Source organism: Lissotriton helveticus, chromosome 2_2, assembly GCF_964261635.1.
Source record: "Lissotriton helveticus chromosome 2_2, aLisHel1.1, whole genome shotgun sequence".
NCBI lineage: Eukaryota > Metazoa > Chordata > Amphibia > Caudata > Salamandridae > Lissotriton > Lissotriton helveticus.
In genome coordinates, this window is record NC_136060.1 from 183,843,732 (window position 1) to 183,857,688 (window position 13,957).

At 47.6% G+C, this 13,957-nt stretch overlaps 1 protein-coding gene across 1 annotated transcript in view; it reads left to right on the plus strand.

Moving 5' to 3' along the window:
- PDS5A (PDS5 cohesin associated factor A) overlaps nt 1–13,957 on the plus strand; it is a 1,342,323-nt gene that overhangs the window by 534,886 nt on the left and 793,480 nt on the right. The window contains exon 17 of the mRNA XM_078678314.1: nt 2,540–2,655. Coding sequence (XP_078534440.1) covers nt 2,540–2,655 — 116 coding nt within the window. The remainder of the gene's footprint in view (nt 1–2,539; nt 2,656–13,957) is intronic.

The following is a 13,957-nucleotide window of genomic DNA, read 5'->3' on the forward strand; positions in this document are numbered from 1 at the left end:
AACATTACCGTCTGATAAGCCTCAGCTGCCTGACCACACTACCACACATAGACCCCTTGGGATTATTATTTTATTCTCTGTAAACCAATAAGGTTTGTCTCAACTATTTGCATGGCATACCCCTACATTGGTACACTACATAAATAGCCAGCTTCCTGCAATGGCTTTCTGAACTAGGACGCTCACCCACTCTGACAGACCATGCCCGAAGCCTTGGCATCATCCTTTACAGCAAGCTCACCATGAAAAGCCAGTTCAACGCAGTCTCCTCCGCCTGCTACTTCACTCTTCACTCTTCTCATGATTTGTAAGATCCTAAAATGTCTCACCATCAACACCAGACGATCCGTCACTCAAGCCTTATTCACCAGCCAGCTAAACTATGGCAACACATCCTACATAGGAATAGCCACCACCTCCTGAAGAGATTGCAGGCCATATAGAATTCAGCGGCCAGACTCATCCTCGACCTCATAAAGCAGACGCACATCATCCACACATGAAGAAGCTCTGCTGGCTCCCCATTCAGAAAATGTCAATTCAAGATTCTGATCCACACCTACAAAGCCCTACACAACCAAGGACCAGCATGCATCAGCCACAGCCTGAACTTCCACCAACCTTCCAGACACCTACATTCTGCCTTCCTCTCCCTCGTTCACACCCCCTCACATCCTCTGAAGCATCGGTGGAGTACAGTCTTTCTCCTACTTCACTGCGAAGTTTTGAAACTACCTGCCCCTTCACCTCCAGACCTCATCCTCTGCTGAAATTCAGGAAAGGACTCAAGACCTGGCTGTTCAACTGAACCCTCCTTAGCAGCTGGGTTCTCAGTGCCTGGATACCATCATGGTTGATAAGCCATACTCTAATAGCCCTGTTTGCTTGATTTATGCAAGATAAGCATCACCCCTCGTCTCATCAGGATTGCCACTTCCTTTTCTGAAGTGGGCCGGAATAGTAGAATTTCAGTGGATACCAGTAGGGGCACAATACAGATAAGTTTGGGAATATTAGATGGCCATCCAGTAACATGGCAATATCGTTTTTTTGTTTTTTTTTTAAAAACTATTTTTTCATTGAATTGTTTGAAACATCACAAAGCAGTGGTATGCATAATATTCATAAAAGCATAGTATTAAAACATCATGATAAAACATTAAGCATTAGTTGTGTAAATGTCCGAAGTTCTGGTTCTGTTCGCCTTGACATAGCCAATTCCACAGTCGGGGATACACATATACCTCCCCTGTGCGAGTTCCACCCACCCCATTTCTAATCCCATTTTTTGGGCACCCCTGGCCTTATACACTGTTTTTTCAACAACCATGCATGTGTCCATTTCCGCAACCCAGTGCATGACCGACGGTCACTCCGCTGCCCCCCATTTCATTGCTATGGCTCTTTTGACCAATGTGTATCCCAACAGATCTAACTGTTGATCTAGTTCTGTATGATCCATATCGTCCCAGATATTGAGGAGCCCCAGTGAAGGTGTGAGAGTTATGTGCTTCCCCATGGCGTCTTGCAATTGTGATGTCGCCCCTTCCCATATGTTTCGTAGGAGTGGACAGTCCCAGATAATGTGAAAAAAAGGTTGCCTCTTGTTGACAATTGTTTTGTTGTTGTTTTTCATGGCTATTGTAGAAGTGCCTTCTTGTTTAGGAGAGAATTAAGACCCTTCACTTTCAAGTAGATTATAATTAAATATGCCATTGTTATTTGAGTGCGTAATTCTATATGAACTTCATTTGAGTCAAGCTGGGAAGAACTGTGATGCTTATTCCCAAAGGAATTTGTTATTGTGATGTCCCATGCGCATGCTTTCATCTCTAATCTGTGAATACCATAATAAACTTCTATAGTGCCCTGTAATCTGTTTGAAACCCTATGCAGAAATGGAAAAGTGCATTTAAAAAGGTATGTATAGGATTGGAGTTTGCTGGTCAGCCACAGACACTTGCAGAATTGTCTAAGGCACGGTCACATGCGCCTAGAGTAAGGATAAATATTGTGGCCTAGACAAATAATATTGATCCATCTGAAGGGATTCATGCCAATCTTACAGTAGTACCTGTGTTTGTCATTTGAAATTGCATTTGATGTGATAATAATTAGTTTGATCAAGCTGCGAGCCTGTTATTTTGTGATTGACCATGTCCCGCTTTTTTCTTCAGTTGTAAATTCATTAAAACTTTAGATTCTAACAGGTGTATGCCATTGCTTTTGATGATCTGTATGGAATACGTTGAAGCTGTTCAGTAAGGAGGGCCAGCCAACCAGTCTTTCGCACTTCACGCAGGAGTCAATAGAACCATGACCGTGTTAGTGTATTGGAAATGTCTTGCTGGTATATTATCGATTTTGATTGCTCCTGCCTTGCTTTAAATGTATACAAATGTTTCTAGCAGTTTTTATGTTTCAAGATTAGTTTATTTGTATTTTCAACAAAAAAAGTCATGAAAGCTGCTTAGGTTGTCTGTTTCTTTACTTTTTCCACACATTGCCTATCCTTAAAGTACCAAATGTTCTTTTACAGAGAGAAATAGCCCGGAAACTTGCAAACCCAAAGCAGCCAACAAATCCATTTCTGGAAATGGTCAAATTCCTTTTGGAAAGAATTGCACCTGTGCACATCGATTCAGAAGCTATCAGGTAGGTCATGTTGTTAGCTTGCTTCATGGTAAACATTATTGGCTTCTGGCTAATGCTTCTGAACATAGACTTCTCACCTTTTGAGTGCCCCCAGACAGCAGACTAGATCTGGACTTTTTCATAGCTGTTGCCCCATGTGCTGTCAGCTAGCGCCATCGGAGAATGTGGTGACCTCGCACCTCCTAAGGAATTGATGGGGCAGAGCCACATGTAGACACTGTCCCTCCATGCTGATGAAATTTCCTTTTATCCATTCTTTCCTCACCTTTTAATGTAGATCCCAGAGACTTGTCCCCCTATTTTATCAGTTTTTTCTGACATCAGCAGCTTTTTTTCAGCAATATGGCTGACTTCAATAACTTCAATTATCAATTTCTGTCTCCAATAACTTTATTTCAATACACACTGGTGGGGAAGATGTCTCCTGCAACACCAGCTGTCTTTAAACAGTGCCACGAGTGCAGGAAGCAGATTCTGTAATTAATCTGCACCATTTCTTCCTGTCGTTTCTAGACATGACTTGAAGTAGTAAGTAAATGCTCGTTGGAGGCAGAACTTAACATTGTAAAGAATAAAAAGCAAAGCAGGTCACACTCCGAGCGTCTGACCGACTCCTTCTCTAAATTGTGGGCCCATTCCTGATTGTGCTCCCCCTCAGTCTCCTTCGGACAAATTAAAAAATGATGTTCAAGGACGTATGGCACCATAAGAGCATGAAGTCCTAGTGGTGGTAGTCTAGGTCTTACCCATCCCATGCCGGGGACCCATCATGCAGTCGACACGCTAAGGATCTGACTCTGGCACCCTTGTTCGACTCCACACCTCATCTGACATTGGTCCCAGCATGCTCTGAATATGTTGGTCCATCATTAACCTTGTAGCAGCAGGCAGTGGCCTGAAAGGTGGCAATTCTGCAACTGTAACAGACAGACAAACTGCAGAGGTCCCCAGTTGGGCTGCTGTCGTTTGGTTCTTCCCAGCGCTTTATAAGATTATAAATTAATAACGCCATAATGTCTTTGCCCAGTTCTTTGTGGGTACTGGTCTGTGCCTCTACTCTAATGTTGGAGTACTCATTGGTGTCTGATGCTTACTCTGATTTTGGCAGCACCCAATCCTGATCCTTTCCACTTGCCCATTGCTGATTCAGAACAGAGTCCAGTCTGCACCTGGTCTATATCTTATGAGATCTCCAAAGGGCATTGCCAATCTTTGGAGGCTCTTAAGCCTCTCACCCCACCCCATCCCATCACTGCAGAAGACTGGGAACATTGTACAGATCGTATTGTGATGCCATTAAAGGATTTCAAAATGCCCCACTCAATGAAGACATTGACGAGGAAGCAAGGAGCCTACTCCCTGCTCTCTATACTGATTCTTGCCTTTACTTCGATCTGCAGAATGGTATTGGACTTGACACTTCTTTGCAGTAGTGGTCCACAGAGCACCAGTAGTGTTTGACTTACAACTACCTACAATATAATCTGAGGCAACCTTTTTGGCAGAAATGTTATGGCCTATGCCTGAAACCTTGGAGCCTTTTCTGACCTTCAATGAGGCCTTGATGGTGACCGAACCAAAACCTTTTTTTGCCCTGCTTGTAAGGCGCATGTCCTAGGCCCTTGGCTATTCCTCCTTTGACATAGCACCGACTTCACAGAACTTGGTAGTTCATGCAACTATTAGAAGGGTGAATCAAAATGTCTATCCTGCTGCACCTCTGAGGGAATCCAAGTGCATCAATGCTTTTAGGAAGAGAGTATTTTCTTAAGCCAGATTGGCCTCCTGTTCGATATGCCTACCAGGATGAAACACATTCCCTCTGGTACATAACCAGCGAGAGTTTGATAGCCATCCTTGATTAATTTTGAAACACCTTTGCCCATTTGATTCAAGACTGATAGGGTGGCAACCAAATAGGCCTTGATTGTGTTGAATGCTCCACTGGCACCAGTGTGCTGATCCGGCGCCATGCATCAATGCACATAACAGAATTCTCCAGGCAACCCTGATGAATATGCCTTTCAGTCGATCAATCAATCAATCAATCAGAGCATTTATATAGCGCACTACTCACCCGGAGGGTCTCAAGGCGCTGGGGGGAGGGGGTCCGCTACTGCTCGAACAGCCAGGTCTTGAGCTGCTTCCTGAAGGCGAGGTGGTCCTGGGTCAGGCGGAGGTGGGTCAGAAGGGAGTTCCAAGTCTTGGCGGCCAGGTAGGAGAAGGACCTTCCTCCTGTGGTGGCTCTTCGGATGCGGGGGACGGCGGCGAGGGCGTGGCTGGTCGATCGAAGCTGGCGTTTGGGAGCGTAGAAGTTGAGGCGGCTGTTGAGGTATCCTGGTCCTTGGTTGTGTAGGGCCTTGTGTGCGTGGGTGAGGAGCCGGAAGGTGATTCTCTTGTTGACCGGGAGCCAGTGCAGGTCTCTCAGGTGTCCGGAGATGTGGCTGCGGCGGGGGATGTCCAGGATGAGTCGTGCTGAGGTGTTCTGGATCCGCTGGAGTCTTTTCTGGAGTTTGGCGGTGGTTCCGGCGTAGAGGGAGTTGCCGTAGTCCAGACGGCTGGTGACGAGGGCCAGGGTGACCGTCTTCCTGGTCTCGGTGGGGATCCATCGGAAGATCTTGCGTAGCATGCGCAGGATGTTGAAGCACGACGAGGAGACGGCGTTGACTTGTCTGGTCATGGAGAGGGAGGAGTCCAGGATGAAGCCCAGGTTGCGTGCGTGGTCAGTTGGTTTGGGTGCGCTGCCCAGGGCGGGGGGCCACCAGGAGTCGTCCCAGGCGGAGGGTGAGGATCCCAGGATGAGGACTTCCGTCTTGTCCGAGTTCAGTTTCAGTCGGCTGTTCGACATCCATTTGGCTACGTCTGTCATCCCTTCGTGCAGGTTGGCTCTGGCGGTGGTGGGGTCGTTGGTGAGGGAGAGGATCAGCTGGGTGTCGTCGGCGTAGGAGATGATGTTCAGGTTGTGCTGGCGTGCGATGGCTGCGAGGGGGCTCATGTAGACGTTGAAGAGTGTTGGGCTGAGCGAGGAGCCTTGAGGAACGCCGCAGATGACTTCGGTGGCCTCCGATCTGAACGGGGGGAGGCGGACTCTCTGTGTCCTTCCGGCGAGGAAGGAGGTGATCCACTCCAGTGCCTTCTCCTGGATTCCGACGTTGCTGAGGCGCTGTACTAGGGTACGGTGGCAGACGGTGTCGAAGGCCGCGGAGAGGTCCAGGAGGATGAGGGCCGCTGTTTCTCCGTTGTCGAGCAGGGCTCGGATGTCATCGGTAGCTGCGATCAGGGCGGTCTCGGTGCTGTGGTTGGCCCGGAAGCCAGACTGCGAGAGGTCGAGGGAGCCGTTCGTCTCGAGGAAGGCGGCCAGTTGCTTGTTGACGGTCTTCTCGATGACTTTGGCCGGAAACGGGAGCAGCGAGATGGCTCCAGACTTTCAGTGGCTCCAGACTTTTTTGTGACAGGACTCATGCTGTGTTGGAAAGCATTAAAGACAGCCTTAGTATGGTGTTCTCCTTGGGTCATACCTCTCTGCATCGTCATTTCCACCACCAGTACCCAAAGTTCCGAGGGTATGTCTGAGGTCTCACCTATATCCAGAAGACAACTCGCTGCCTGCAATTCAGCCTAATCCGCCATTTCACAGCTCTAGTGGACAAGGTGGTGGCAGAGGTAGTGTACACCACCAGGGACAAAAATCTTACTCTGCCGCAACTACGGGTAAGCTGTTTTGATTTCTCCTCCCATTGCCAAGGTCAGTCAGTAGAGAGAAAGTGTGTTTTTTCCAGCCGGGTGTAGTGTCATTATATCAGATCAGTGGGTTTTTTAGATTGTTCAGAGAGGTAACGCTTTACCCTTCACATCCTCCCCCAACATCCTGTTGTAGTTCAAATTTATTTTGCTAGATCATGCAGCCATCCTACTTTGGGAAGCTCAATTAGAAAATCTAGAGCAGTACTACTGCACACCAGTAAGTGGCTTTGTGTGGATCAGTGCCGATGTAGTGACATTCCAAAAGTGACGAGCAGAGCTGCATATAGGTGCCACCCATGCTCACTGATGTCAGTTACAATCTTAAGCTGTGCTCACCCTCAGACGCAGAACCTCTCAGCAGATCCAGACCAGTGTTCATATCACTTAATTGGGACTGTTTTTAGATATGAAGTAATCTCAGTAAGGCTCAGTGAGGAATCTGCAGGTTAGGTGGGGTATCCACCAGAAAAATAGTTACCAAGGGTAAGTAACTTGCTATTCTGGTAGGCACTTCTAGCTGCAGGTTCATCATCTTGTGAATAGATGCCAGAGCAATATGTTCTAAGCAGTGGATGTGCGAATTGGCTCAGACCAAAAACTGCTGGATCGAGCGGGGAAAAATGCCCTGAAGAGGTGCTTTGTGAAAGTATGTGCTGACTTCCACGTAGCTGGCTGAAAAATATCCAGGATGGGCACTCTGAACACCAGTGCAGTGTGTAGCTGCTTTGGCTCTGTTGTAATGAGCTTGTAAGTCTTCTGGAGGCTGCTTCTTAGCCAGTGTGTAGCAGATCTTTATGCAAAGGGCAATCTATTTGAGACGGCCTGATTGTGTACAGCCTGACCTTCTTTACCACAGAGAAACCCAGAATTGATTGTCCGCCAATGAACTTTGCTGCGATCTATATAAAATCTCATCGCTCTCTTATAGTTCAAGTGATAGAGAGGTGAGTTAGGGCAGAGGATTCAGGAAGGGTGATCGTCTGACTGACATGAAATGAAATCACCACTTTAGGCAGCCAGGAAGCTCTGGTTATTACCACCAACTTATCTGGGAAGAATTTTGCTTAAGGTGGATTGACAAAAAGCCTGTGGCTCGCTTACACACCTTGCCAATGTTATGGTGATGGGAAAGACATTTTTCAATGTCAGTAGTCTAAAGATTTGCAGCAGCTCAAAAGGGGTGCACATCATAAAAGTGAGCATTAAATTAGAGTCCCACTTTGGCATTACAAAGGGTGTTGATATAAACAAGTGTAGCAAACCTTTCAAAACGTTCGTCGCAACAGGTGATTTTAAAGAAAGGCCATCCAACAAAACTCCCCAAAAAATCAGAAATAGCTGACAAATACCCTTTTTAACAGTGCCCAAAACAAGTCCTTGCTGGACAAAACAGACCCCAAAACTTCAGACTACTTGGCTTGCAGTGGGAAAGTCTTGTGAGTGCCACACCAAGCAACAGATTGGTCCTAATGACTGGCATAATCAGATTTTGTACAGGAATGCCTCACCGCCAAAATGAGCTCAATGGCCTCAGGAGGAAGGTCAAAGGAGTTCAGCTATCATTGTTCCATCTCCAAGCATGGAGATGTTAATTGTGGAGTCTTTGATGCAGCACCCTACGTTGCTGCTTCGACCAAAGATCCTCCCAAAGCAGCCGCTTAATCGGAGCAGAGATGCTTGTTCCCAGGTGTCTCCTGTCCAGTCCGGTGCCGCAAGGATGACCTGGACTTGGAATGTGTCTTCAAGATAGAACCTCTTTGGTAAGTCCAACTTGTAAAAGAGCTCACATTGATCAAGGCAGGTTTCTTCTCATTGTTGGAAGGCTCCCTATGCCACCTCTCGGTGTAGCCACTAAATGTGGCCCACTAAATATCAGAGGCTGAGTTTTTCTGCCCTGGCGTTGAGATCCCGACAGGTGGTACTACCAGAGAAATTACTTGGTGGTCCACCACAGAGAAATTACAATTCCATAGCTGTAGAGCCTCCTGGCACAGGACCCAAGATCCCTTGGGTCCATGTCTCTGAGCAACTGCACCAGTCTTCCTCGGTAGGCATAAGTTCTTCAACGCCAAGCAAATCGCCCTGAATGCCACCCAATTGATGTGTAGTTGAGCTGCTGTCGGAGACCAGAGCGCTCTGATCTCCAGCTCACCCAAATAGCTCTTCCTAGCTCCATTCCCCGCTCCCCAGGCAAGACACAATACACTCAAGGTTTGTCAGCAATTTTTTATGCAGTGTTCTTTTATGTACAGTTGCCAGAACTCCTATTTAGGAGACTAGCACGAAGTGACAGCCAACACGTGTTTCGCCCCTTACATGGCCATCCGGCCTGGGGCTTCCTCAGGGCGTAAAATATATTTCAGTCTATCTATAGTCCAATGGGTCCGTGTTTCTTTGGAAGAATCTCTATTTTATCGGCGTGTAAACCTTGGGGCGGAAAGTCTCTGCTATCGGCGTCTAACCAATTTGTCCTGACAAACCTTGAATATTCTCAGTTCACTAGTGGGATGGGGGTCACCCACTGTGCAGGACAAATTACCCCTGCATATTGCACTCAATATTATGGCCAGTACGGGATTGGGACCATTTTGTTTCCCCTTCTCACTTTGAAAGACACAATACATTCATCACCACTGTCTAATGTGGGTGTAGTGAGGTGAGAGGTCTGCCACTTTCCCAATTGCGAGGCAGCTGCCACCACTGCAGGTTTTTTCCAGACTCCTCTGAAATCTGGATACAATCTGACAGATTCCCCCAGTGCTCTGCCTACTGGGACTTCAAGTCCTGCTGTAGAGCCCACATATGCCATCTGGCATATTTCACCAGCAGGATGCTGAAGACCAACAATCCCAGCAGCTTCAGAGTCCTCTGCACTGAGATCCAAGACCAAGGCTGAAATATCTTGATCATAGCCTGAATTTCTCCCTCAGGGGACCCTTATCAATAGTCATTAGCACAAGAATATTTGGATATTCCCGCCCATGCGCAGGGACCATGGAAAAACATATACACATATATGTGAAAACCTATATGAAGATATATATATATATATATATATATATATATATATATATATATATATATATATATATATATATATATATATATATATACACACGCACACACATACACCGCCTGAACACCTTTGCGCTGAAGAAGGCTGAAATGCATTCGCAACAATTTTTAATAAAGGGTCCTCCATGATTCCCCGTGTGGCCTCTGCTCGTTCGTTAGGAGGAGTACCTTGGAGACATTATTCAAAACCCTCTGCATTGTCTTCAAGGCACTGCATGGCTTGGGCCCGGTGTTTCTTCAGGATCATTTCCAGTGGTACAGACCTGGGAGACAACTGAGGTCTGCCGCTATGGGACTGATTAAAACAACTCGGATCAAGAAGGCACGCTGGGGGGGTAGGAGCTTTGTGGGGGGAGCAGCAAAGGCTTGGAACTCCCTCCCCATGACCCTCAAACTAAATACAAACTTGTTAGCCTTCAGGAAGAACCTTAAAACATGGCTCTTTACCCTCTAGCCCGGGAGTGTGAGCCTCAGGGAGTTACCACTTTCAGCGCCAGGACACCGATCGGTATTTGTGCGCTCTATAAGTGTTATAAATAAATAAATTACACGCGTCAACCAGAGACGCGGCACAGAGGGTCCCGTTTCGCAAGCTGGCCCGGACTTCACTGGTTCCTGCTCCGGCAGTTCTTTGTCATTTTCCAAGTTTTTGGACCGGTCTGGGCTCGCCTTGGAGTTTGGGAACAGTGAGGGCGGTTGTAGTGAGGTTATTAACTTCACTGTGGGCGGGATGGATTGCCACTCCTGCCCCCGCCTAAAGGAAACCTGAACTCGAGGGTTGAAGTGGTTTTGGGGACCCGAGGAGGCACTGAAAATTAAATCAAACAGGACAGTGAGCTTACCAACACCACGCATTATCCTGTACTCCGCAGAATATCTTGGGTATTCCATCAAGTTATCCCCACGCACCACCTACCTGTAACAAGATGCAGTCTGGGAGTTGCAGTTCACCAGAACTTTGTGAGCTGTGAATGGTGAGCAGACATTAGAGGGGCGGAGCGGGCTTTTACCATTTACAGAGCGGCAGGACTTAATTAAATGCAGTGTTGGAAGCCGCCTGAACACCTTTGCGCTGAAGAAGGCCGTAATGGCTGAAATGCATTCGCAACAATTTTTAATAAAGGTGCCTCCATGATTCTCCGCGTGGCCTCTGCTCTTTCGTTAGGAGGAGTACCTTGGAGACATTACACTCGTCAACCAGAGACGCGGCACAGAGGGTCCCGTTTCGCAAGCTGGCCCGGACTTCACTTGTTCCTGCTCCGGTAGTTCTTCGTCATTTTCCAAGTTTTTGGACCGGTCTGGGCTCTCCTTGGAGTTTGGGAACAGTGAGGGAGGTTGTAGTGAGGTTATTAACTTCACTTTGGGCGGGATGGATTGCCACTTCTGCCCCCGCCTAAAGGAAACCTGAACTCGAGGGTTGAAGCGGTTTTGGGGACCCGAGGAGGCACTGAAAATTAAATCAAACAGGACAGTGAGCTTACCAACACCACGCATTATCCTGTACTCCGCAGAATATCTTGGGTATTCCATCAAGTTATCCCCACGCACCACCTACCTGTAACAAGATGCAGTCTGGGAGTTGCAATTCACCAGAACTTTGTGAGCTGTGAATGGTGAGCGGACATTGGAGGGGTGGAGCGTGCTTTTACCATTTACAGAGTGGCAGGACTTATTTAAATGCAGTGTTGGAAGCCGCCTGAACACCTTTGCGCTGAAGAAGGCCGTAATGGCTGAAATGCATTTGCAACAATTTTTAATAAAGGTGTCTCCATGATTCCCCGTGTGGCCTCTGCTCTTTCGTTAGGAGGAGTACCTTGGAGAGAGAGATATATATATATCAATGCTCGAAGGTGTCCACCTTTGAGTAGCACGCGAACAGCAGCTTGGTTTATGTATAGGTGAGGACGGGGATCCACTCGTAGACGCCGCTCCGTATGGGATCTGCCCGACGCGTTTCGAAGCTCCATATGCTTCTCTTCAGGGGCTTTAACGGAAGCGGTGTGCGCAACCGCCGACCCACTTCCCCATTTTATATATAACACACCCACCAGTGGATCCCCGTCCTCACCTATACATAAACCAAGCTGCTGTTCGCGTGCTACTCAAAGGTGGACACCTTCGAGCATTGATTCATACGCGGCCGTCCAGCCGCGGAGTATGCACCACCCCGGTACCCTGGGGGTCACGAAAGTGAAGCAGCAGTCGTACTTGGAATCGAGGACGGGCCCACTTGTGGAGTCCATACAGGACTTGATTGTGTGCTTCCCGGATCACACTTCCCAGAATGCACAGTCTCATTTGAGCCTCCCATCGGTGGGTGTGTTATATATAAAATGGGGAAGTGGGTCGGCGGTTGCGCACACCGCTTCCGTTAAAGCCCCTGAAGAGAAGCATATGGAGCTTCGAAACGTGTCGGGCAGATCCCGTACGGAGCGGCGTCTACGAGTGGATCCCCGTCCTCACCTATACATAAACCAAGCTGCTGTTCGCGTGCTACTCAAAGGTGGACACCTTCGAGCATTGATATATATATATATATATATATATATATATATATATATATATATACACACACATAGCCTTCCATAAACCAAGATCTGAGTAATGCTGTAAGAACTCTTTGCACATATACACAAACCAAAGAGAATAGCAGGAGAAAAATAAAGCATATTTGAAAATGCTTTAATGCACAGTAGAGAACATATTCCTGCAAAGAGGAATGAAAGCATTGCCAGCTCACAGGCTCATTGTAAAAAACATAGTGTAGAAAAGCTAACCCATATAACTACACAGAAAAAACTGGCACTACTGTGCCATTAAGACAGACACGACCCCTAGCTTCCCAACATGCCTCAGGGGTGACAGTTAGGTCAGTTGTTCTTTCTGGCTACTTCAGTCAGGACACTGGTTAATCAGCTCTCTATTTCTGGCTTTTTTGTCAAAAATTATCTGATTTTTTTACTAAAGTCTTTTTACTTTGACGTCTTTTACTTTTTGGAGTGGTATTTAGCATTTTTTTTGAGAATTTAGAATTTTTATGCACTCAAAAATGCCCTCTCTTTTTGACTCTTGCCCTTCTTGTGGTAAAAAGAAGGCGAAATCCGACTCTCATCCTGTCTGTATTCTATGCCTTCCTGAAGATCATGTTCCAAAGACTTGCCAACATTGTCAGTCCTTGTCAAAGAGTACTTTGAAAGACAGAGAACGAATTTGTCTTTAGGGACTGGCTGAAAAAGGAAAATCATCCAGAGGCAGGTCTCCGGTGAGGCAGAGGAAAGGGAAAGTCGGATCTTCCCCCAGAAGTAAGATTCCGATCTGCACTCCATCAGCGTCGCGCTCGGTGCCAAAAATGCCCCCACATGCAAAATAAATGTCAACGAGAAGACCTATGACGACTGGCTCGCCGTCGAGAGAACACCGGTCGTCGTCCAAGAACAAAAGTACGTCACGACCTCCGCCGCCGTCAACCCGGCGACAATCGGCGTCGGAGAGTCATTCTCCATTGGTGCGGGATCGCACAACGGCGATAGATATATCTCCGTGTTTGCCATCAACACTGTGTTTGACGTCGAGACATGCTTTGCCGTCGCCTGAGGTACGGCGATCGAAGTCGAAGCGGACATCTCTGTTGACGTCCAGGCGGTGGTCAACTTTGAGAGCCAGATCTGAATCACTGGCAAAGGACTCGTCGTCTAGACCGAAGGTAAAATATCCGAGGCGGTGTTTGACCTCGAAACAGCGATCTCCCTTGACGTCGAGAAGACCTCTGCCGACACACACTTCTCCATTGAGTTCTGCTAGATGCTCAACGTCGAGAACGAGATCAGAGAGATCGAAGGACCCGTCGTCAAGAAGGTTCTCTCAGTCGATACACACTCCTCCGTTGAGGTCTCCCAGGCGAACAACGTCGAGAGCGGGATCAGTGAGGTCGAAGTGTTCGACAGCGGGAGGAGTTAACCTGTCGGCACAGCATCACTCGACGTCGAGAAGGTCACTGTCGAAGCGAAGATCTCGCTCAAAAAGCTCTCCAGTCCTGGTGACGCATAGCCATTCAACATCTAGACATTCGCCATCCGCGTCACGCCATTCCTCACACTGTTCCACTTCCAGAGAGCACGCAGAGCCTTCATTGTCATCCAGAGGCTCTACTCATGTGATCTCGACGTCGAGAAGCTCATCTTCCCGTCTCCAGAGCGAGAAGCACGGAAATCTCCTACACAAGGGCATAGCTCGCCGTCTGTTCATCCTTCTCCAAGAGTGCTTATTCCCACCCGCCATTGTCAGAAAGAATCTGTAGGAAAAGCACTACGGCCTAAGGACTATTCCAGTCCACTGCATAGGTCCCCACTAGCACGGTTGGTGCAAGCTGTAGACAAGACACCTGCTACTCTGCCCAGACATCACCGTGACAAGTCTCCAGTGCATAGATCCTCTCATACCCACCATAAAAGACGAATATCCCCTTCTTGGTCATCCTCTTCGA